At 45.1% G+C, this 25,197-nt stretch overlaps 2 protein-coding genes and 1 non-coding gene across 5 annotated transcripts in view; 1 reads left to right on the forward strand and 2 right to left on the reverse strand.

Moving 5' to 3' along the window:
- Positions 1–1,361: 1,361 nt before the first annotated feature.
- On the reverse strand, positions 1,362–6,160 carry ERAL1 (Era like 12S mitochondrial rRNA chaperone 1). Of its 3 annotated transcripts, none has more exons than XR_006739636.1 (11): positions 5,840–6,158; positions 4,773–4,900; positions 4,580–4,657; positions 4,127–4,173; positions 3,901–3,962; positions 3,621–3,733; positions 3,281–3,529; positions 2,994–3,143; positions 2,799–2,879; positions 2,454–2,684; positions 1,362–1,373 (listed from the first exon to the last, which is right to left on the reverse strand). XR_006739636.1 is itself a non-coding variant. In XM_045571076.1 (11 exons), exons 1-10 carry the CDS (start codon positions 6,126–6,128, stop codon positions 2,431–2,433), a joined length of 1,167 nt encoding a protein of 388 aa, XP_045427032.1. In that variant the 5' UTR covers positions 6,129–6,160; the 3' UTR covers positions 1,875–2,225; positions 2,402–2,430. The 3 variants fall into 3 exon arrangements, 2 of the variants coding, with proteins under 2 accessions (XP_045427032.1, XP_036264511.1); XM_045571076.1 differs by lacking the exon at positions 1,362–1,373 and adding an exon at positions 1,875–2,225 and having other exon boundaries at positions 2,402–2,458; positions 2,857–2,879; positions 5,840–6,160; XM_036408618.2 differs by lacking the exon at positions 1,362–1,373 and having other exon boundaries at positions 2,426–2,684.
- A 7,263-nt stretch (positions 6,161–13,423) lies between these two features.
- FAM222B (family with sequence similarity 222 member B) overlaps positions 13,424–25,197 on the forward strand; it is a 54,744-nt gene continuing 42,970 nt past the window's right edge. Inside the window, exon 1 of the mRNA XM_036408742.2 lies at positions 13,424–13,556. The gene's annotated coding sequence lies outside the window, so the exon portion shown is untranslated. The remainder of the gene's footprint in view (positions 13,557–25,197) is intronic.
- LOC118702618 lies at positions 24,188–24,294 on the reverse strand. The gene has a single exon (XR_004982780.1). It is a non-coding gene; the product is annotated as a U6 spliceosomal RNA (small nuclear RNA).

The following is a 25,197-nucleotide window of genomic DNA, read 5'->3' on the forward strand; positions in this document are numbered from 1 at the left end:
TCATGCCAACCAGGGAAAAACATGCGCCAAGGTTCTGTGGCATCAGGAACTAGGACACCTCCAAGGAACCAGAAGGTTGGGTCTCGCCTCCCACTCCCCATCCTGGCCTCATCTTCCCCTGCAGAGAAGGAGGGTAACTGCCTCCCAGAACACAGACCAGATTGTCTAGGAGAGGAAAGATGGAAGAAGCAGATGTGTGTCCCCCAAGAATGGGTTCTTAATAGAAGCCCTGCTTTGAGGAGTCTCTACCCCAGGAGTCTCATCTTCCCCAGAGGCAGAGAACCAAACACTGCCAGGCTAAGTGCCTTGATCTAAGTGCCCTCTTATGTGGGCTCTCACAAGAGTTTGGGATTCAGCTGCCTTCAAATTTCCCAGCAGGGCACATACCTAGAGGACCTTGCCATGGCTGAGGTGGGCCAGGGGTCTGCCTGCCTAGGTCTAGCCTCCTTGGGCTTAGCACAAAAGTAGACAGGGACTTCGGGACTGAAATTTAGGCCAGAGCATGTCCCAGGAATCTAGAGATCCAGCTGTAAGGATCCTCCCTACCTTACTGAGATTCAACTAACAGTCCCATGAAAACACAAAACAAAACAAAAAACCTCCACCAGCAATTCTCATAAGCCCTGAAAAATGGGGTGAGGCTGCTTTTTCTCCTCCCTGACCTGGCAGATAGGTGACCAGCTTTATGGGATGAGAGTAAAGAGTGGATCCTAGGCTTAGCAAGGTCCATAAGAGCATGTGAGAAAGGGCAAAATAGGGAGAGGGGCCAGGGACCTTCCTTCCAGGTGTTCAGCAGGGAAAGGGTTAAGAGGCAGGGCCTTCGCCAGGGGCAAGTGCCACACCCAGGGGAGGGGCCAACAGATTAAAAGGCGAGCACTTGGGAGTAGAGGCAGGGACAGCGCCTCTTCCTCCCCAGTCTGCAGTTCCTGCCTAGGTGAGTGCCCCTTCTTTGGGTCTGTGGGTTGGTCTAACCAGAGGCGATCTTCTCCCTCATTAAGAGATCTCAGGTTTAACGCTGTGCTGGGTCCCTAAGGCCGATTTCATTCAGGTTCTTGCTCTGCAGCGTTCCCTGGGCCAGTTCCCTTCCCCGTACCCACATGGGAAACTTTTTTTTTTTTTTAATATATTTTTTGATTTTTTACAGAGAGGAAGAGAGAGGGATAGAGAGTTAGAAACATCAATGAGAGAGTCATCGATCAGCTGCCTCCTGCACGACCCCTGCTGGGGATGTGCCTCAACCAAGGTACATGCCCTTGACGGGAATCAAACCCGGGACCCTTCAGTCCGCAGGCTGACCTCTATCCACTGAGCCAAACCGGTTTCGGCGCACATGGGAAGCTCTTGACTACACAATCAAAATGCTAGGCCAGGCGCTGTGGAGCCAGAACAGGGGAGCTCTGTGTGTCCTGACCCGTCCTGCTCTGCCCCCAGGCCCTGGCTTTCCCCGCTGCAGCGCTCTCTCAGCCGCTTCCTGTGACCCCTGCAGGGCCCTGGCTGGGATATCATCGTATACTGTAAGTTTGCAATGAGACACTACAGTATAGATGATGTACTAGTCCGGGCCCCCTCAGCTCTGGAGCCCGATGAGAAGGGCGGAGGATGCCACAAGCCCATCTCGCTCACCGATCGGCCTATCACAGCCTGCCTGCGGACAGGGCACTCGGGAATGGCGAGGAAACCGTTACCATTACTGAGTTTAGTAATGGTAACGGTTCTTTTGCTGCACCCAGAAAACGTGCCAAGAAGAGAACTTGGGACCCTGGAGCAGACGACTGGAAGGGAGGGAGACTCCAGCTCAGACAACAGGGTGGGGGTGAGGGGATGGGTAAGTTTTCTCTTTTCTGTTCTAAAGAAATAAAGGTGAGAAGCAGAAGGCTTGTCTTTTAACTTTATTTGGATCCAAGAATGGGGAGCATGAGGGGTGGGAGGTAACAAGGACTTGGGGGGAACAGGTGGGAGGCACCACCTCACTCGGGACACATGGGTTCTTATGTGACTTCAGGTGGAGGATCTGAGAGGGAGGAAAAGATCTTTCTGGGGGGTGGAGGCGGCTGGGGAGAGGTCAATGGGGGGAAAAGAAGGGGGAAATGTAATACTTTTAACAATAAAGAATTAAAAAAAATAGATCTCTCTGCTACCCACTGGCAACTCGGGGAGAAACTTTGGGCCCAATGACAGGAGGAAGCAGGGTGCCACTGCTCCCACCAACGGGCCAACTTCTAGACCAGGCGTCCTCAAACTTTTTAAAGTGGGGGCCAGATCACGGTCCCTCAGAGAGCTGGAGGGCCGGACTATATGAACTACTAATTCCTACTGTAACACCTCGGGCGGGCCGGATCAGACTCCTCTGCGGGCCGCATGTGGCCCGCGGGCCATAGCTTGAAGACGCCTGTATCTAGACCAAAGTGCCTGTGTCCCCAGTGAGAGGAATTAGCTGGGGACTGAGCTAAGACAGGTTCTAGTCAGTACCATGCCCCCCACTAGTCTCTGCAGGTTCCAGGCAGGGACAATCCTGGTCAGTAGCTCCTGCCAGAAGCATGGGCTGCGAGAGCAGAGGGTGGTCCATCGGAGAGCTTCACAGAGAGGCGGAGCTGAACATCACAGAGGAAGATGTTCATGAGGTCGCGGCCCACCTCATCTGCAATCCTGGAAATCAGGCTCCCCTTTGGACCAATCAGGATCCTCTGAGGGTGGGATAAAAGAGAGGGACCCTGAGCTGGCTATCAGAGCTCCCCATCAGGAAGAGAGCCCCTGCCTAAGAGAGCCTTCCTCTCTCCTCCAAGCCCAGCCCTGCTTACCACATGTGATTCTTTGTGTACCAGAAGCCTCTGTACGATCACCAGCTGCCCACTTGGCCCTTCCTCCCACACAATGGTTTTCTGCACGAGGAAACGTCAGTCAGACAGATCCAAACCCCTGCCCCTCCAGCACCCGGCTGTCTTGCTCTGAGTGCAGCTGGTGGAGAGCCCCAGGTCCTCCCCCCGGGCCTGTACCTGCTGCACGTTGTAGGGCATCTCCAGGGGCAGGTGTTCTAGGAGTTTCTCTCGGATGATGTTGGAGCAGATCTCCTCAGGTGTCTGGCTCGTGAGGACTTCACTGTGGAACTCCCAGGGCCCTGGCCGGGCCCGGGCCAGGAGGTATTGCTGGGGGTACAGAGGGAGAGTAGGTGAGCATCTCAGTTCCAACCAGGACTTTCCTACTCACTCTCGCTTCCAATAGGAACTCCGAGGCTTGACTTCACGTGGTGGAAGCCAAAGGCCAGGCTATGGCCACGACTGACCTTTAGTACTTTCACATCCTCCTGGCTCAGGGCTGACAACATGAAGATCTCTTGGAAGTGGGGCCAGCCAGTCCTCCGAGGGCCTCTCCCAGACTGTGTGTTTGGGTCCTGAGCTGCTGGGCTGGGGCAGCCGGTGCCTGGCCGGGACCCGAAGGCCTGCCTTATCTTGAGCTTCTTGCCATTGACCACCCCTTCGGTGAGGGCGGCCGTGAGCTCCAGGAGAACTGATTTCTTCTTTAGGCAATCTACCTGGGCATGGGGAATGAGCAGAGGGTGTGTGGTCAGCAAGGCGGGGGCCTGGGAGGAAAATAAACGCCTTCATCAGATATGTGGTGCTCACCTTGTTCATGACAAGGATGCTGGGGACTTGGGAGAACTGGGTCAAGCACTGGAGCACTTTGGGGCTGAGCTGGTTCCGAGTCCACTTGTCAGAGACATCCACAAGGACTATGACTGGAAGAAGGTGGAAGGGTGGGGAGAACAAAGATATGACCACTCTTTTCCTCACCCCCCAAGAACTTCCAGGGTATGAGCTCTGGCCAAGCCCCTCTCCCAAACGATCAGGAATGAGAGGCCACAACGGTGAAAGTTGGGCTTCAGATTCCCATCTTGAGCCTAACCCAGATCAGCAGATTCCATGCTCTTCCAGGGATCTTCCAACAAAGAGAGCTCCAGATTGTGCCTGAGGGACAAACGTAGATAAGTCAGGAGGGGCCTTATGACTGATTTACCCCTGATGAGGGATGGGATGTGATAAGGGGCTTTTCCAGCCCCAACGATGGAATTTCCCCATCCACTCTTCAACACGTTCCCCCCCTGCTATAACCTTATTTCCATAACAATTACCTTTTTTTTTCAACAGGGCTGATCAGGCCAGGTGTGTCAAGTAGAATCTAAAATCAGAAAAGAAGGTTTCTCAGACCCCCTGCCCTGAGGAGGAAAGATTATGACTGGAAGTGAGAGAAAGGCCACCCTTCATGCCAGGAGCCTGCTTCCCCTACCTCCTGCCCCCCACTCCTTGGCCAAGCTGACTAGATATTTACCCTCTAACTTTGCTGAGATTGTAGCTGGGATCCAGGAAGATGATGACTGTGATTACACAGAAGATTAGTAGGCAGTGAAGAGAAAATGAGACCTTTCTGACTAGATGCCGGAGGGGAAAGGTACAGAGACAACTGCTCCAGGCCTTAATGAAAGGAGACCCTTTTTCCTCACAGGAGTCTAAACGTCATTTTTTTCAGGCCTAACACTAGGGGAGGTCCTTTTGGCTGCACCCTCTGTCCTGTTGCAGGTACCCACCACCTGAGCTTCTTCCTCCGTGATGACCCCCAGAGCCTGGCAGCGGGTGGTGTGCACCTTCTTGGAGACAGGAAACACCTGACAGAAACAAAGAAGTTCCAAGTGAGGTCCCAGTCCCTTTAAAACAACACATGGAGAGATGAAAAGGGGAGGGGGGAGTGGGGAGAGAGGGGTTGTCAAGGATGTAGCATACTTTTCGGCCCAGCAGCTGGTTGGAGAGCGTTGACTTTCCTGCATTCGGGGCACCCAGAATGGCCACTCGTAGGATGCGGGGATTCGCAGGCATGTTGGGGGGATGAGCCAAGAGGTGATTCTGCTCATCTGTATGTGGGGACAGGAGGGGAATGAGGGAGAGTACAATCTAGATCCTGTCAGGCACAAAGTCCTACCCACCCACAAAGGGAGTAGGGATACAAGATTAGGTTCCAGGTTGAAGCTGAGACGTGGCTTTGAGACTTTGCCCATTAATTAGTTTATATGACTTTATCAACTCCTCTAACTTCTCTAAATTCCTTAGATTTCTCATATGTAAAATGATGATATTAACAATACCTACTTATAACCTTCTTTAGACAATTAGAAATTGTGTAAAACCACTCAGCACAATCCCTGGCACTTAATACTCAATTACTAAAAAACAAACCAACAAACAAAACTCAATTACTGTGTGGAACTACCCTGTGTGGTTGTGCCTGTAAATACATATGTACACGAGAACACAGACCAGATAAAGCCAGACATCCCTCCATCCCTGGCAGTCACACCTTCCTAAGGGAGTAATGAAGGCTCTGAAAGCATTCTGAGCCTTTTTTTTTTTTTATCAGTTTTTTGTGACCTTGCTTTACAATGACCAGTTTATGTGTCCAGACTCCCTACCAGATCTAGTCTATACTACTCCTCTACAATAGAGGGTGCTATTTCCCAGGTGTAGTTCTGTGTCTTGACAAGTACAGAGGGTACTTATTGGATAGAGTCAGCTTCCCACGTGGGGTCAGAGAGCTACAAGTCTGCCTGGCCTGTGGTCCTTCAATCTCGTGTTTTGTGAGTGTTTCTGGTTGTCCCTCTGGCTTCCAAACTCTTAGAACCTAGTATCTCTCCCCTCTGACATCTTTCACTGCTCCTCTCTCGCTAGGTCTTTAGGTTGTTTTCTATAACACAGGGCCAAAACATAATATCCCCAGATTGAGGGTTTTCCCCGATACGGTACTTTCACTGATAAACACCGTGACAGTCTCGGGCAAATCTATCTGAGCCCTTTACCTCTGTTCATGGACACGGCGGGGACGCGAGGAGTCAAGGTTAACGAACTGTCGGGCTGAGAGAGTCCGAGGATGCGATCCAGGGCCGAGTTCGGGCCATAACGCCTAGAAGCTGAGGCCAGGAGGGGGCCAGAGGAAGTGGCGCCTGCAGCACAGGACACGCACCTCCGCTGAAAGCCCAGGAGGGACGGGAACCGGGTCGCCCATTCCCTCGCGGCGACAGGGCCCAGCTGCCAAAGCCCTAACACCGCTGGGAAGAGCGCAGCCCCGCGCCGGCCGGGGGCAGCCATCACAGCCGCAAAGCACTCTGGGAATTGACCGGGAACTCCCCTGCGATTGGCCAGAACGGCAAGGAGGCGAGCGAGTGGAGAGAGCTGGATTGGCCCTCAGAGGGGCGGCACCGGCGACGTGGGGAGGGGGTGCGGGAGAACTACTCAGGAAACTGGCCGAGACCCAGGAAAGGGCGAAGTAATTATTTAGAGTGAGAGCATGATGATCGTTTTTGGAGTCCTATAAACATCGTGTTTTGTTTTGTTTTTTTTCTTTTCTGCCAGCTTTATAAAAGGCCCTTCTAGCACAGTCTCCCGAAAGACTACAACTCCCACAAGGCCATGCGGCAGAAATCGTTCCCCTAGCGCCAGGTTTCACCCAGCTGGAGAAACCCGCGCACCGAAGGAGTCGTGGTGGTGGTGGCGAAGCGGCGGGCACTGACCCACCGGGCTCCGTAAGGGTCGTTTTAGTCCTCTCCAGCCTCAGGCTTGCAGGATCCTCTCCCGATTCCACACTGAACTCGTCTCGCGGTCGGGAGCGGCCTCCGGCCGCCTTCACTTTCACTGTATGCGAGCCTCCTGCGAGGAGTGATGCCTGGGTCGGTGTTCCTGATGAGCAGCTCTCCCGATTTCCCGGCTGGAAACCTCAGCTACCGTCTCCTCCCTGGGGTCCTTCCATTCTGGAGAAAAGGCAGAGAGTCTGCAAAAGGAGAAGAAACTGTTTAGTCATCTAGGCTCCCCCAGACTGCCTTAGCGGCCTGAGGAGCTTGATTTACCTTGGCGGATTTGTGGCCTAAAGCCCTCTTCATCCTTTGGAGTTTCTTAATCAGACTCTCGAAATGGAGAGAGAACTGCTGCGGGAATTGAAGAGGATAGGAATTCATTAAGTATATGCTGTATACAGGCCCTGTCAGGATTCTGAGGATACACCAATAAACAAAACAAAATTCTCCCATCGCTTGCATCCTGGGGGCTGTGTGTGTGTGTGTGTGTGTGTGTGTGTGATGTTGGTGACCTGACCGGAACAGTTCGGTAGAGTGATCTGGATAAAAGCCTAAATGGAATAGGTTTAAGAGAAAATGAGAGGGGAGGAATTGAGGATAGCCAGAATATATATAAAACTCTTCCTAGAGATGCAGAGCAGACGGGAGTGGTAACCGAAGAGGGGAGAAAGGAGTAGGGTTAAGAGAGAGTTTTATTTTTTTTTTAAGATGGGCGATTTTGTTTGTTCATAGCAATGACCTCATAGTAGAGAGGAAAAAATTGATGATACAGGACAGAGAGGAGAGAATGATTGGAAGATGAGAACCAGCTGGCTAGGCTGCTGTTTTAGGAATGGAGGCTGAGTGTCCAGTGAAGCTGAGTGACACAGTATTGACAGAGCCAGGGCAGCCAAATACACTGATGGTTTGCACATGGCACCAGGTTCCAGCTTTCAGGCTGCCTGCTCTATTAGTGGAAGAAACAGCTTTTGGGAACATGATATTCAGCATGTTCTTTGGGCACCCATATGCCCAAAAAGCAAGACGCCGCTAAATACAGGACAGCCAGCACTCAGGAAAATACAAAATCTTTCATGGACAGTAAGGGGAAATGCATTTTCGCTGCAATTAAGGTGAAGGGAATTTCAGGTTAAACAGTGAATGAGGAGTTTAATTTCATAAATGCAAAATTACTCAAGGAACACATATTAAATACTACAGTTCTGGCAATAGACAGTACTATGGAAGAATCCCAGGGAGGATAAAAAATTAGAGGAAATGAGTCAAAGTGTCTTGTTAATTCTCTTCTTTCCCAGAAAATTTCCCTCAACTGACATTGGGGGAGAATTTGGTATTTTGTGAGGTTAGGAGAGGCTAATCAAATGAAACACAGGCTGTCTAGGTTCATATCTCAGTTTGACACAAGTTATGTGATTTTTGGATAAGTATTTAAACTTTTCAGGTGTCAGTTTTCTCACCTGTAACATGAAGATGATAATAAAAATATATGTTCATGTGAATCTAGAATTTAACACAATGCAGGTTGTCAATAAATGTTCATATCTTAAGGCTAAATGTTCTTGCACCTTCAGAAAACTTTTTCCATAAATTTATTTTCTGTATGGACAGTTTATCTTTGTGCTGTGTTCATGTCAGCATTTAAAAAAAAAATGCTTAATCGCTTTCATCTGAAAAGCAAAAAAAAAACAACCCTGATTCAAAATCTTGTTCCAAATAGGTGTCATTTTATTTTACTTAAATAGTGCAGTGACAGTGGAAAGATTTAAGGGGATAGAGTTGGAAGGAGATGGTGCCTATGGCCTCCTCTTCCAACTAGATTAATCCACAGTCCTTGCATATATTGAGGGCTTACTCCTAAGGCTTCAGCCACATTGGCTTTTCATCTCTTAAATATACTAAACTCATTTCTGCCTCAGAGTCTTCAGGGTCTTTGATCTTACCAACCTCCTCATGGCGCCAGTCTACCAAGTCACTCCCAGTCCCATCTTTTTGTCACTTGATTCAAGTGAAATTTTTTCAGCTCAGTTGAATTTTTTTCAGTCCCCAATTGCCTGGTATTCTCTTTTTCTTTTTAAAGAAAAAGACTGTTCCTTTTAGACTGTTCCTTACAAGATTGGTTAAATTTTCTCATAGGACCTTTCTTCCCTCTTGACAAGGTAGTTTATAATATGGTGAATAAGCACACAGGTTATTGAGCCAAACATCCTAGATTTGATTCTCAGCTCCATTATTTATTGCGTGACCTGGGGAAGTAACTTCTATCTACTTCAGTTTCCTCATATTTTAAAATAAGGATAATGGGCCCTGGACGGTTTGGTTCAGTAGATAGAGCATTGGCCTGCGGACTCAAGGGTCCGGGGTTTGATTCTGGTCAAGGGCATGTACCTTGGTTGTGGAGTCCTATAAATACATAGGACTCCAGTAGGGGGTGTGCAGGAGACAGCTGATTCATGTTTCTCATCGATGTTTCTAACTCTCCTCCCTTCCTCTCTGAAAAAAAAAAAAAATTAAAAATAAATAAATAAAATAATGATGATAGTATGCTGTTAGGATTGTTACTATTACAAGAATTGATATGTGTAAAGTGCTTAGAGTAGTGCTTGACACATAGTAACTGCTATGTAAGTGTTTGCTGTTATTGTATGTCCTCTACTAGATTATAAATTCTATGAATGTAAGGAATATATATTTCACCACTGTAGTGCCTGCACTTAGACCAGTGTCTTTTTAAAAAAAATATATTTTATTGATTTTTTACAGAGAGGAAGGGAGAGAGATAGAGAGCTAGAAATGTCGATGAGAGAGAAACATCAACCAGCTGCCTCCTGCACCCCCCCCAATGGGGATGTGCCCACAACCAACACACATGCCCGACTGGAATCAAACCCGGGACCTTTCAGTCTGCAGACCCACACTCTACCACTCTACCACTGAGTCAAACCGGTTTCAGCTAGACCAGTGTCTTGTACAGAGTGGGTACTCAATAGATTTTTGTTCAGTGAGTGAATAAGTTACATCTTCCTCTGGATTGCCTCTTCCTTTGTGGCATCAACATATTTGCAGCAGTTCATATTACATCTTCTTATCTCTAGTCTTAGTGGGGAGGAACAAAAGACTTTCATTTTTGGCTCTGTGTTATGTGCCCGTCCCTGAAACAATCACTATAACTTAGGAAATGTTAGGTGCTAATTTACTTAGGTCTGGGTTCTGTGTTTATCCACATGGTCTGAAAGTGGAATAAGGGTGGTTTCTCTGAATGATTTCATTAGATATAGTGAATGAATACTTGGCAGGAAAAAAAATCCACTATTCTGCCCTTGGTAATAAATTTAATTAGGGAAATGGCTCAGGAGACAGTTATGGTTCAAATATAAGAAGATATGCTGCCCTAGCCAGTTTGGCTCAGTAGATAGAGTGTCTGCCTGCCAACTGAAAGTCCCAGGTTTGATTCCGGTCAAGGGCACATGCCCAGGTTGTGGGCTCGATCCCTAGTAGGGGGTATGCAGGAGGCAGCTAACCAGTGATTCTCTCTCATCATTGATGTTTCTATCTGTCTCTCCTTCTTTCTTCCTCTCTGAAATCAATAAGAATATATTAAAAAAAAAAGAAGTATGCTATTGCTCTGCCAGTGTGACTTAGTGGTTGGACTTTGACCTATGAACAAGGAGGTCATATGTGGAGCATGCAGGAGGCAGCCAATCAATGATTCTCTATAATCATTGATGTTCTATCTCTCCCTCTCCCTTCCTCTCTGAAATAAATAAAAAATATTTAAAAAAAATATTTTATTGATTTTTACAGAGAGGGAGAGGTATAGTTAGAAACATGGATGAGAGAGAAACATCGTTCAGCTGTCTCCTGCACTCCCTTCACTGGGGATGTGCCCGCAACCAATGTACATGCCCCTGACTGGAATCGAACCTGGGACCTTTTAGTCCACAGGCCGATGCTCTATCCACTGAGCCAAACTGGTTTCGGCTAAAAAAAAATTAAAAAAAAAGAAAATACAGATTTCAGCAGATCTTCCTGGGGGCTGTATGTGGTGTTGAGGTTGGGAAAGTATAGTTCCCACAAGCTTCAGGGTCTGCTACGGCCTTCTTTTCAGTCAAGCCAACTTAGCCAGGTTTGGTGAGCCTGAGAGGGGGTGGTGAAGGATTGAAAAAAGACAAACGAGAAAAAAGCTGGGCCTGGGTGGGACGCTGTCCTCTCTGATGGAGAGGCGGCACCATAGCCTGTAAGCTGTGTCTATTTTATAGCCAGATTCCATGAGGCAAAGTAAGGGGTGGTTACAACATTCTCATGGGTTTCAAATCTATTCAATTACATACACCTGAACACTATTACACCCACATCACTGAGACACGTGGGACCACGTGTTCGGACTCTAGGTTCAAGCTTACAGCTATAGCTATTGGCTATAATTGTGCTAGGAGGGCTCTGCCCTCCAGGCTGGGATGTGGCCATGAGAGGACTGTGCCCTCTCATTAGTCTGAGGCTTGAACCTGTCCAAACACTGTAGCCGCTCTCCAAAATCCATTCATCAGAACATAATGTCTATATTAATTCTTCCTCCTTTCTGACTTTGCAATTTCCCTATGGTGCCAAATGTGCTCTCATTTCCAAGGGTAATATATTGCAAGTAATGACAACTCTTCTAAGCCAGAAGCTAGCTTCTGGGATTGATCCAGAGCCATATCCACAGGATGTCCATCACCCTGTTCTGTTACTGTTATATTTTACTCTACATATCCTATATAATAAAAGACTAATATGTAACTTGTCCCCTGGACCAGGAGTTCAACCAGGAGTTCAACTGGGAGTTTGATCAGGAGGAGGGGCTGGCCAGCCAACTCCCCCATGGCCCTTCCCCTGGGCCTGCTGGACTCCACCCATGCAGGAATTTGTGCACTGGGCCTCTAGTGTCAAAGTATAATTGTGTAGGTGGGAGGCAATTCATACATGAGATCTGTACATTTTAAAAATATATTTTTATTAATTTCAGAGAGGAAGGGAGAGGGAGAGATAGAAACATCAATGATGAGAGAGAATTATTGATTGGCTACATCCTGCACACCCCTAGTAAGGCATGTGCCCTGATCTGGAATAAAACCAGTGACTTCTTAGTGCATGGGTGGACACTCAACCACTGAGCAACACTGGTCAGGAAATAAAAACATTTAATACAAAACAAAATATGCAATACATAACTAGTTGGGGGCACTGACCTCTTTCCCCCTTGATCAGGGGAACATCTGGCCTATAGGCCGTACAAGGCTTGTGAAATCATTTGGTCTGGTCCTGCCAAGGCGCTAACAATGGGTTAATTAAATGTTTGACCAAATATAGCAGGTTAGTTTTAACATTCATCCTGGGACCAGGCCTAGAAGTAGAGAGAATTTAACACCATTCACAGAAAAGAAAAAAAAAAAAGGAATTTCTTTTTTCTTCTTAATTTTTTGCCTCCTGACATTATATCTTGGTACCGATCTTTCCAAGCTCTGAATTGTAGAGGGAGACTGGGTTAGAGGTGTGATGGAAGAGTCAGAGTGCTAAGAAGACTTTAGTCTTTTTTTTTTTTTTTAATATATATATATATTTGTATTGATTTCAGAGAGGAAGGAGAGGGAAAGATAGAAACCTCAATGATGAGAATCATTGATCGGCTGCCTCCTGCACGCCCCCTACTGGGGAAAAGATCAAGCCCACAACCCAGGCATATGCCCTTGACTGTAATTGAGCCTGTGAGCCTTCAGTCCGCAGGCCCAAGTTTATCCACTGAGCCAAACCGGCTAAGGTGAAAGCATAGTCTTGCGCCTCTTCTTCCCTTGGACTGTAGTGCATTACCTGTAGCTTTCAAATTTGTGTTGTCGAATTCCAAGGAATCAATTGAGCCTAGACTCTTGTTGGGCGATGCCAAGGCAGCACAGTTGTCTAGGGCCTGATAGTTGGGCCTCCTTAAACTAAAGATCTGTTTGCAAAGGGTTCAGGCTCTACGGTGAGAGCTGGAGAGTAGGGGATAATTAGCCTGCAAGCCCGTCAGTGGCACATATGAGATGCCTAGGAAATTTTCGTCCAATAAATAGTATGTGCTTGATAAATGGACTCCACGTAGGCCAGATGTTCCAGTGTATTCTAGGTGCAGTCGCCTCTTTGACAAGTGTGCTCTGGGATGTCAAAGTTGTCTCTTTAAAAAAAAAAAAATTAAAAATATATATAATTGATTTTTTTTATTATTATTTTTTTTAACAGAGAGGAAGGGTGAGGGAGTTAGAAACATCGATGAGAGAGAAACATCCATCAGCTGCCTCTTGCACGCACCACACCCACCTGGGGAATGTTGTCCGCAACCAAGGTACATGCCCTTGACCTGGAATCGAACCCGGGACCCTTCAGTCCGCAGGCCGACGCTCTATCCACCGAGCCACACCGGTTTCGGCCAAAGGTGCCTCTTATTTAGTTTTCCACGATGCATTCTAGATGTGCTCATCTTGAAAGAAACTTCAACTTATCAGTGCTCCCCTCAGATCACCTGAATCCCGGTCTTCAGGTGCGAGTGGGATCCGGAATCCTGAAAGTGCCATTAGTCTATATAACCCTTAAGAGTCCGAACGTTTAGTAACCTAGGCAAAGTATTTTACAGGCCTCCATCCGGGGGCAGCGGCCCAAGCCCCGAAGCTTAGCAAGTCCTCGAGGCCAGCGGCCATATTTACCTGAAGACCTAGGGCTGCAGGGCATCAGGCACTGAGTGAGGCACCCCCGAAGCGCACTGCGCAGGCGCAGGCGGCCCGCGAAGGCCCCGGCGCTCGAGGCTGCGCATGCGTAGGAGCGGCTGCCGGCGAGTCCCGACGGCGGCGGCGGCGGCGACTGAGGGGCCGGGGCGTGGAGCAGCGGTGGCGGTGGCGGGCGGCAGCGGAGTAGCCATGAGGGCCGGGCCCAGTCACCGACAGTGAGTGGTCGATGGAAGGAGGGGAGGGGCGGCTTGGTGGAAGGATATTCTGACTTGGGGGGGTGGGGGTGGCGGTGAGCTCTGCCTGTCGGAAGGGAAGGGGCGTGGGGGAGGGACAGTTTGAGGTAATGACGGGGGTAATTTGGGGCGCGGGTGGGCAGGTCGCTGATCCAGGACCCGACCGCTTTGTGGAGGAAACGGGGTGCGCGTTGCAAAGGGAAGGAGCTCCCGGGCAGGGCCGGTGCCCCGTGCTCCCCCGTTTGTCATCGTCCCTTCCCCCAGGAGCTTTCTCTGTCGCCTCTCCCTTTCCGCTTCTTTCAGAGAATGGTCGCGGGGGGAGGGGGGTGGAGGATGAAAGCCCTGCCGGAGCTGAGGAAGCCAACTCTGATCCAGGCAGGGAAGGGCCGGGTGGTAGGGGATGGAAACCGGGAGCCCTCTGTTTGAAGCTGGCACGGACCTGGAGAAAAGAGCTAGGGGCTCAGAGTTCGACAGGTTCCAACCCACGTCCACCACGGATTAAAGTTGATAGATCATCGTGGGCAGGTCCCACTTAACATCTCTGAACCTCTGGAAGGTGGAGTGATAGAATGGACTATTGTGAGCATCACGTATGTGATTGAGATTGTAAGAACTAAGCTGATCTGACTAGATCACTGACAATATTACTGGATTTTAGACTTGACTGTCATGAATGGAATGACTAATTTCTTTGTCAAGGTGAAGTGTATTGTTTGTAAAACCTCAGTAGAGCACATATGTGTGTTCTACTTAGTAGGCACAGCAGATCATGTGCAGAAATACCAGTTCTGTGATGTGACAAATTAGTCAGCAGGCTTATGTAGGAAAAATCACCATACTCGGGCATTTTTACAAGCTCCTTGAGAAAGGAAACAGAGAATGGAGGCCCAATATGTTAAATGCTTTCTGAACATAGTTCATTCAGGTTAGTTCCCTCAACACAGTTGGCACTAACGTGTTTTACTATGAGTTGAGAAAACTAGTTTGAGACAACCTGGAAGGGTTGCACAGTGAGGGATGTTTCATATACAGTTGTTATTTTTAAATTATTGAAAACTTTTCTTTGCAAAGGAGTCTGCTTGCCCCAGGTCCCTGTCTCTGTTTTGGAAGTCAGATAAGCATATACTAGAAGCAGCTTTTCAATTCCACTTTCTGTTACTCTGTTACGGGTGGAGTGTCTCAGAGAAAAATAGAGGCAGCTGTACAGGAGCCCAGGAGGCGGCTGAGGGTTCGTTTGATGGGCTGAAGCTGTGTGGTTCTAATTGTTTAGGGTAGGCACACCAGAGGACCGAGTTAAACCGTGTGCTTGCCGAGGAAGAAGATGGCTTTCCGGCCACATCTTTTTGAAAGAGAGGTGAAACTCTTTTCAAAAGAACAAAAAGAGATCTATGCTTGCCCTAACCGGTTTGGCTCAGTGAATAGAGCGTCGGCCTGCAGACTTGAAGGGTAAGGGTCCCAGGTTCGATTCCGGTCAAGGGCATGTACCTTGGTTACTGGGGATGTGCAGGAGGCAGCTGATCGATGTTTCTGACTCTCTATCCCTCTTCCTTCCTGTAAAGAATTAATAAAATATGTTAAAAAAGAAAGAAGAGACCTATGCTTCAGCTTTGTTGGCTCTGAAGATTGAGAGCCTGAAATGGTGAGGCCTCTTGGAAATTAGTGAGTGATGTGCCAAGGTAGGAAGTGGCGGCTGTACTAGATCCTTAAAGATTCACAGATAAGAAAAATGAGTTATTTTATAGGAATGAGGAAAATGAACTCTAGTTGTCTATAACTTCTCTATCTGGTAAAATGTGTTTTGCTTCTCTTTCACAGTCATATATCATTTTTAACTCTTTGCTCTCACAATAAATTTTCCGGCGTATAAGACGACTTTTGAAATGAAAAAAAGTCAACCGAAAATCGGGGGCAAAAGACCAAAATTGCACAAAAATTACCTGCAGATATTGACGGCAAAGTAAGTTTTTTCTTTGAAGTGTGTGTGTGTGGGGGTGTAGTCTTATACAGCGAATATAGGCCTAAACCTATGTTTTAACTGTAAAAATTAGGGGGTCGTCTTATACGCCGGAAAATACGGATAGTTTGAAAAAGCAAGCATAGCCTGGCCCAGTAGTTGAGCATTGACCTATGAACTATGAACCAGGAGGTCACAGTTCAATTCCTGCAAAGGCACATGCCTGGGGTGTGGACTCGACCCTGAGTGTGGGTTGTTTAGAAGGCAGCTGATTAGTGATTCTTTCTCACTTTCATCAATGATGTTTCTCTCTCTCTCCCCCTCTCCCTTCCTCTTGGAAATCCATAAAAACATATTTTAAAAAGTAAAACCTATAAAAAATCAAGCATTTGTTACTGTTGTCATAGGTCATTTACAGAACACAAATTTATTCTGTCTTTGCCTACCACATGGAAGATGAAGTAGAGGTACAAAATGTTAGAACTGGCGTAGCCATCTTATTTTTAATAATTGGACATCTATTTTTAATTTTGGTAATGAATTTTTCTTCTATTGGAAATTTCCATCAATTCAAATAAATTTATAAATGCCATTTGTGTTACGTTAAAATGGTAGAGGTTTGTTCAGCTGTGATGAGAATTTCCTGTCCTTTCTTCCTCCTTCTATTCTCTTTCCTATTTGTGGTTATTTTTATGTAATAGGTGACTTTACTAAATGAGGAGTCTTCCCCTGGGGCAGAGAAAGGTGATGGTCAGTGCTGGGATTGTCTGTTATGTGAGCAGTCTGTCTGAAGTGAGAATGTAAGGGCTTCCCATGCACCCCTGACATAGCAAGGACTAAAATAAAAGGAATAAGGTTTAGTAGTTCATTTTTAGTCTGATAAAATGAATCATTTTTCTTAAAGAAGCATCTTCTGCCTCAGGGAAAACTTATTATTTAAAAATTATATTTCATTTTTTTTATTGTTTAAAGTATTACATATAAAGTATTACATATAGCATTACATATGTCTCCTTTTTCCCCCCATTGACTTTCCCCCCACTGTCACCCCCACACCCCCTGCACATGCTCTCACTCCCAGTGTCTGTGATCATTGGTTATGCTTATATGCATGCATGCATACAAGTCCTTTGGTTGATCTCTTATCCCTACCCCCCCCTTACAATATATTCTTATTGATTTCAGAGAGAGAGGGAGAGGGAGATAGAAACATCAATGATGAGAGAGAATCATTTATCTGCTGCTTCCTGCACGCCCTTTACTGGGAATTGAATCTTCTTTTAAAATTTTTTTACAGAGAGGAAGAGAGAGGGATAGAGAGTTAGAAACATCGATGAGAGAGAATCATCGATCAGCTGCCTCTTGCACACCCCCTACTGGGGATGTGCCCGCAACCAAGGTACATGCCCTTGACCGGAATCGAACCCGAGACCTTTCAGTCCTCAGGCCGACGCTCTATCCACTGAGCCAAACCGGTCCCGGCAATAAAATATATTTTTAAAAAAATGAATGAACTTATGGTTTAGATTAGCCTCCTGAGAAACAGAGTTTGCTTACCAGGGTTTAGCACAGTAGTTGGTATAGAGTAAATGCTTATTAAATATTTGATGAATGGAAAAATGGTAACAGTGTCTATCATGATCAGTGAACATGGGTTCAAATCTTCTGCAACTTTGTGTTTCTTTGAATAAGCTTACTTATATGTTTTTACCTCAGTTTCCTTATCTTTAAATGAAGATTATTTTTTAAAGGATTTTTAAAATTGATTTTTAGAGGGAGAAGAAGGGAGATCGAGAGAAACATAGAAGTGAGAGCCAAATATCTATCAGCTGCCTCCTGCATACCTCCTACTGGGGATTGAGTCTGGAAACCTCTCCCACTCCCTCATGTGTTCTGACTGGAATTGAACTGGAAACCTGTCAGTGCACTGAACGATGCCCAGCCAACAGAGCCACAGTTTGAAGATAATAATTACTTACTTCAGGGGGTTTTTGCAAAGGTTAAGTGTGTTAATACATGTAAAGTGTTTAGAATACTAATTATTAAATGCTAATTATTACTACTATTTATTGGATACACTTTCTCTTTGTGTCCAAATTTATGCCAGCCAAAGATGATTATGATATAGCCCCTGCCCCTTGGGGGTTCACAGTCTAGTGGAAGAAAAAGAAATACTATACAAAGTAATTTTAATATAATACAATACCTTACTTCGTCAAATTTGTGCTGCCAGTGATTGTAAGGCTCACAATTATTTTACATACCACTAAGAAGAAAGAAATGCTGTTAAATGAGACTTGGCATGCCATCAGTTATAAGATGTCTCCCCCCCCCTCGAGAAATGTGGGGGAGGGGAGTGTGTCTTGGGATTGATGAAATACAGTAAGCTTTCTATATCTAGAGGGAGGTTAACTTGTGTGGCGATGAAAGGCTGGGTGTAGCTATTGTTTGAAAAGGCCTTCTGCATTGAACCTGCATGATAGACCTTCACAGTGAACAAAGGAGATGGGGCATTCTAAGCAGACAATAAAGTCTGAAAATGGGAAGGGAGAGGGCATTATTGATGTGTAGCACCATATCAGGACAAGCAGGCAGAGGAAATGAGTTAAGACTTTGGCAGAGTAACATTGTATGATATAATGCAGCAGAGGAGGATAGGAAACTTAGAACAGGAGCCTAATTCTTGGATTTAAACTCAAATATTATAGAATCATCTAAAAAGATGATTCTAGCCCTAACTGGTTTGTGTCAGTGGATAGAGCGTCGCCCTGCGGACTAAAAGGTCCCAGGTTTGATTCCGGTCAAGGGCATGTACCTTAGTTGAGGGCACATCCCTTGGGGGGGGGGTGTGTGCAGGAGGCGGCTGTTGATGTTTCTCTTTCATTGATGTCTCTGGCTCTCTATCCCTCTCCCTTCCTCTCTGTAAAAAAAAATCAATAAAATATATTAAAAAAACAAACAAACTGGAAACTGAATGTCTCTCAACTTAGAATAACCAACTGTGATATGCCCATACAATGGAATACTATTCAGCCATAAAAAGGAACTATTCATATAAATGAATCTCAAATGCATGATGGTAAGTGAAATAAACAAAACTCAAAAGGCTACTCACTGTATGATGGAATTGCTGTGATATTTTGGAAAACTCAAAACAATGGGGCAATGAAGCACAACTCAACGATTACATTTGCTTAAGATAAGTGGAATGTTTGACTGCACATGAGGAAATTTGTGGGTGTAGAGGGGTGGCAATGGAACTCCTCTGTATCTTGATTTGGTTATACAACTTGATGCATTTATGAGAACTCTTAGAACCAAACACTGAAAAATGAATTTTACTGTGTAAAATTAAAAAAGTCTTTATTGAGCCGAAACCGGTTTGGCTCAGTGGTAGAGCGTCCGTCTGTGGACTGAAAGGTCCCAGGTTCGATTCCGGTCAAGGGCATGTACATTGGTTGAGGGCACATCCCCGGTGGGGGCGGTGCAAGAGGCAGCTGGTCGATGTTTCTCTCATCGACATTTCTAGCTCTCTATCCCTCGCTCCTCCTCTCTGTAAAAAATCAATAAAATATATTTAAAAAAAAAGTCTTTATTGAGATTGCTAAGGCACTTGACCTTCTTTTGTGATTCAGTGTCTATTATATTAAATCATGAGTTCCCTCAGTTTCAAAAAATAAAAAAAGTCTAAGGATGCAAGAAGGAGATTTTAAAGAATATCAGAAATGTGATTTCCGCCGAAACCGGTTTGGCTCAGTGGATAGAGCGTTGGTCTGTGAACTGAAAGGTCCCAGGTTCGATTCCGGTCAAGGTTATGTACATTGGTTGTGGGCACATTTCCAATTGGGGTGTGCAGGAGGCGGCTGGTCGATGATTCTCTCTCATTGATGTTTCTAGCTCTCTGTCCCTCTCCCTTCCTCTCTGTGAAAATAAAATATATTTTAAAAAAATGTGATTTCCTAAAATATTTGATTTTTTAGCTTAGTTTTATTTTTTTGGATATATCTTTTCCCCCCATTGATTTTTTTTTTTTTTTTTTTTTTTTTTTTTAGAGAGTGGAAGGGAGGCTAGGGAGAGATGTAGAAAGAGGAGAAAGAGAAACATAGATGTGAGAGAAATACATCAATTAGTTGCCTCCTACATGCACCCCAACCCAGGTGGGGAACAAACCCCCAACTCAGGCAAATGCCCTTGACTAGGAATTGAACCCCAGACCCTTCAGTGCATAGAATGATGCTTTTAAGTATTTACTTAAATGAAAGGACAGCCTATGACACAAAAACCTGTATGTGAATGTTTACAGTAGCTTTATTTGTACTCACCAAAAACTGGAAACTGAATGTTCAACTTAGAATGGTCAAACCAACTGTGATACATTCATACAATGAATACTATTCAACCTAAAAGGGAACTATTCATATATGCAATGACATAAATGAATCTCACATGCATTATGGTAAGTGAAAGAAACCAAACTCAAAAGGCTACTCACTGAGCCATGCTGATATTTTATTTATTTTTATATTTTATTGATTTTTTACTGTGAGGAAGGGAGAGGGACAGAGAGCCAGAAACATCGATGAGAGATAAACATCAACCAGCCACCTCCTGCACATCACCCACTGGGGATGTGCCCAAAACCAATACACATACCATATTTTCCGGCGTATAAGATGATCCCTAATTTTACAGTTAAAACAGGCTTAGGCCTATATTCGCTGTATAAGACTACCCCCCACTTCCGAGGCAACAATGTCTTCCCAAATCTGAAAATCCACACTCACCTGGAAGCTATAATACACAACCTCTAAGAATATTAAGGATGTCTCCTGCCACAATATTCTGAATGTCCAAGTTAATAGACCGCCTCTCTAACTCAGCCAATCCAAGCAGGCTTTTTATGCATGCAAATTATACATGTTCTGTACCCGAAGCTACACTGTGTTCTAGTAAAAAGCCTGCTCAGATTGGCCAGAGTGAGATTGTTTTTAAGAGTTAGGTCCCCTGCCCTAACTGGTTTGGCTCAGTGGCTAGAGCGTCGGCCTGGGGACTGAAAGGTCCCAGGTTCGATTCTGGTCAAGGGCATGTACCTAGGCTGTGGGCACATCCCTAATAGGAGGTGTGCAGGAGGCAGCTGAGAAATATTTCTCTCTCATCGATGTTTCTAACTCTCTCCCTTCCTCTCTCTCTCTCTCTTAAAAAAAAAAAAAAAAATCAATGAAATATATTAAAAAAAAAAAAAAAAAAGAGTTAGGTCCCTGGTCTTGGAAAAGCACCCTGGCTTGACCTTGATCTTGCCATAGATGCATCAGTTTTCTCAGCTGTCAATGAGGATAACAGGACCAGGTTAGCTCAGTGAGTAGTTGTGAGGCATGACTGTTAATGAAAATAATTGTAAAACACTTTGGCAAGTGTGATATAAATGCTAATAGTTCTTTATTGGGATGTTGTGAAAATTAGCAACATCCTGTTTGTTAGAGGCCTTAAATTCCTTTTGAGAAAGGTGATGTATTTTTATAAATATAGTTCAGGATTTGGGAAAAGATATTGCTACCCCAATTTCTAGAATGTAACAATTATGGATTCATAATAAAACAATTTTTTATTAAAGAGAATAATTCCAAAATTTTTTTTATAATATCACTTCGGAGGATTCAAATCACTAGAATTTTTACCATCTTGGTTTTTTGGTTCGTCATGCCAGTTATAATACTGAATGTTTAAAGGACTAGTGGGTTGATTTATTAACTACTAGGGGCCCCATGTATGAAATTTATGCTTTTTTTGGGGGGGGGGCGTTGTTCTTAGCCCAGCATGCACCCTCTCCAATCTTGGATTCCTCTCACAATCCAGGACTGCTGGCTCCCAACTGCTCGCCTGCCTGCCTTCCTGATTGCCCCTAACCACTTCTGCCTACCAGCCTGATCACTCCCTAACCACTTCCCTGACAGCCTGATTGATGCCTAATTGCTCCTCTGCCAGCCTGTTTGCCCCTAACTTCCCTCCCCTGCTGGCCTGGTCTCCCCTAGCTGCTCTCCCCTGCAGGCCTGGTCCCTGGTCGCCCCCAACTTCCCTCCTCTGTCGGCCTGGTCACCCCTAACTGCTCTCCCCTACAGGCTTGATTGCCCCCAACTGCCTTCTCTTGCAGGCCTGGTCCCTCCCAACTGCCCTCCCCTGCTGGCCTAACTGCCTATAACTGCTCTTCCTTGCAGATTGGTCCCTCCAAACTGCCCTCCCCTGCTGGCCATCTTGTGTCCACATGGGGGTAGTCATCTTTGACCACATGGGGCAGCCATCTTATGTGTTGGAGTGATGGTCAATTTGCATAATACTCTTTTATTAGATAGGATAGAGGCCTGGTGCATGGGTGGGGGCCAGGTCGTTTGCCCTGAAGGGTGTCCCGGATCAGGGTGAGGGTTCCTTTGGGGCATTGGGTGGCCTAGGCAAGGGGCCTGTGGTGGTTTGCAGGCCGGCCACGCCCCGCAATGACCTAAGTGGAGGCCCTGGTATCTGGGATTTATTTATCTTCTATAATTGAGACTTTGTAGCCTTGAATGGAGCCAAGTCTCATTCTCGCTCCTTGGCCACAGCCATTTTTGTTGGGATTTATTTATCTTCTATAATTGAAACTTTGTAGTCTTAAGCGGAGGCCAAAGCAGGCCAGGGCTGTGGAAACTTGGCTTCTTCCATGGGGGGTGGGGGGCAAATCAAGCCTCCTTCTCTCTCCATGGCTGCAGCCATTTTTGTTGATATTTATCTTCTTTTTTTTAACCCTTTGCACTCCGCTGTCCCCTCTCAGGGGACATCGGAATTCTAGCATATCACTCGGATGTCCCCTCTCAGGGGACGTTGCAGTTTATTAGTGATTACGGGGAATTGAGTTAATTCAACGCACGTGTCCGCCGCAAAGTAGCATCGAGTAGCTGGTAGCCAATGTCCAGAATGGTTTGGAGTGCAAAGGGTTAAATATATTTTATTGATTTTTTACAGAGAGGAGGAGAGGGGGTGGATAGAGAGCTAGAAACATCGATGAGAGAGTAACATTGATCAGCTGCCTCTTGCACACTGCCTACCAGGGATGTGCCCACAACCAATGTACATGCCCTAGACCGGAATTGAACCAGAGACCTTTCATTCCGCAGACCGACACTCTACCACTGAGCCAAACCGGTTTCGGTAATATTTATCTTCTATAATTAAAACTTTGTAGCCTTAAACAGAGGCCAAGGCAGACCAGGGCAGGCAGAAAGCTTGGCTTCCTCCATTGCGGAGAAAACCCAAGCCTCCTGCTCCCTCCACGGCCACAGCCATATTGGCTGGCTTAATTTGCATACTTGCTCCTGATTGGCTGGTGGTCATGACTGTAGCAGACGTATGGTCAATTTATATATCACTCTTTTATTAGATAGTATATTTAAAGCATCACAGCCAATCAGTAGAACCACTAACAAAAAAAGCATTGAAAAGGGCTTTTTATATTTTAGGCGACACCATATAGACACCTAGGTGATGGTTGTAATTAGGCTTTGACAAGGGACATGGTGCCATTACAAGCAAAGCTAGCACTTCTTGTTCCATACCTGAGTCTAAATATAGAATGGGTGATGTGGTGTACTTAAAAAATGCTTGATATTTGAATCTCATGAACTAAATTTTTCTTAGCTTCTAAAGTGGCATTAACAGAGAAAAATTGGGATGTGATTCTTTTGATGTATAAAACTGATAAAAAACTGAAATGGTTAAGCAGTAGTCTGCTGGCATGCTCAGAACTTGAACTTGTTCAGTTGAGATCTTATGCATTGTATTTTTTATTTTTTTTAAATAATATTTTTATTGATTTTAGAGAGGAAGGGAGAGGGAGAGAGTGATAGAAACATATCAAGCCCATAACCTGGGCATGTGCCCTGACCAGGAATCAAACCGTGACTTCCTGGTTCATAGGTCAATGCTCAACCAGTGGGCCACACCTGCTGGGCTGTATTCTATTTTTTTTTTAAATACATATTTTTATTGATTTCAGGAAGGGAGACAGAGAGAGAGATAGAAACATCAATGATGAGAGAGAACCATTGATTGGCTGCCTTCTGCATGCAGGGCCCCCTCCAGGGATCAGGCTCGGGACCTGGGCATGTGGCCTTGACTGGAATCCAACCTGGGACCCTTCAGTCTGCAGGCTGATGCTCTATCCACTGAGCCAAACTGGCTAGGGCTGTATTGTATTTTCAATAGGGACCTGTGTATTGCTGATTTTAGAACAAAGTGACATGAAGTTCTTAGCTTTACATAGGTTGGAATTGAATTTTTTTTCTGGAATTTAAGTTCTTTCACAATCCATTATCTTTTTGTATCAAGGACAAGTAAAAGTCTTAGGTTTCTTTTCCTCTTTGATGGGAAGACTATACTTGCTTTGCAGTACCGGGCATTATTTGCTTTTATTTTGCATTTGGTGTAAAATAAAGGGGTCCCTGAATGGCCTGCTTCCATAATAAAGACAGTTGAGTAAGCTTCCTTTTTGGAGGTGCATTACTTCTATGGTTGTATATTTAGACTTGACATTACTTACTTCCATCATCTGCCATGTTTATTGTGTACCAGCTTCAGCTGTTTTATGCTCATACCTAAAGATTCATTACATATATATATATATATATATATATATATATATATATATATATATTTTTTTTTTTACGTCATCCTATTGCGCAGGGGCCATGCTAATCTTTTCTGTATCATGCTAATTTTAGTATATTTGCTGGCTGAACTCATATTTTGATTTTAGTTCCTTTGGATTTGGTTTGTAGTTTTCTTGTATGCATTCTACTTAACATTTTTCTTCCCATATTAGGTGTTTCACAAAACTCGTATCTTAAAAAATATTTTTAGGAATGTATTGTTTGTGCTAGGCACCCTTATCTTCTCCCTCCCAACTTTATTAAAGTATAACTGAAAAAATAGTAAGATATTTAAAGTGTATAACACGATTTTATGCACCCATATCTATTTTTGTTTTACTTATTAATCAGTAGCCAAGATTTCTCTGGAAGCTTGCAGATAGCAGTACTATCAAGTCAAAAATACCTTTAGTACTATATGGTAAAAGTACTTTCCACCATTTCCTAACAATGTGGAATATATGTAATATTTGCTCTTGTGTATTTCTTCTATGACTACTAATTAATGCCCTTTGAAAATTTCCTTCTTTGGTTATATCCTTTTTTTAATTGACTTGTAAAAGTTCTTTGTATTTTTGTGGCCATGAACTCTTCTTCGTAAATGTTGTAAAGATTCTTTAAGACTGTGAATAAGAAGTGAGAAAGCAGGTGATTGCATCAACTACTTATTCAACGTGGTATTTGTTTAAAATGTTTGCCTTGGTTATTTGAGCAATAGTAAGCTGCTTCTTTTGTCTCCCTCCTTCCAAAGATGCATAGAAAAGCTCCTTCTGTCTGAAGTAAAGTGTTGGCTCTGTATTGGTTATAATTTGCTTTTCTGGCTGGCAAAGCCTTCTTTTTGTTTTCTGTCTTCTGACAGATTATAGGATTGTGGGGAAACAGTGTCCAGGGCTTTTTCAGGAACTGTGCCATTTTATCTGCAGGAGAAGCCATTGGCTTTGGCACAAGAAGAGAATTGGCTCTTGTTTAAAATTGCCAAATCATACTTGATTCACAG

Source organism: Pipistrellus kuhlii, unplaced genomic scaffold, assembly GCF_014108245.1.
Source record: "Pipistrellus kuhlii isolate mPipKuh1 unplaced genomic scaffold, mPipKuh1.p scaffold_m20_p_39, whole genome shotgun sequence".
NCBI lineage: Eukaryota > Metazoa > Chordata > Mammalia > Chiroptera > Vespertilionidae > Pipistrellus > Pipistrellus kuhlii.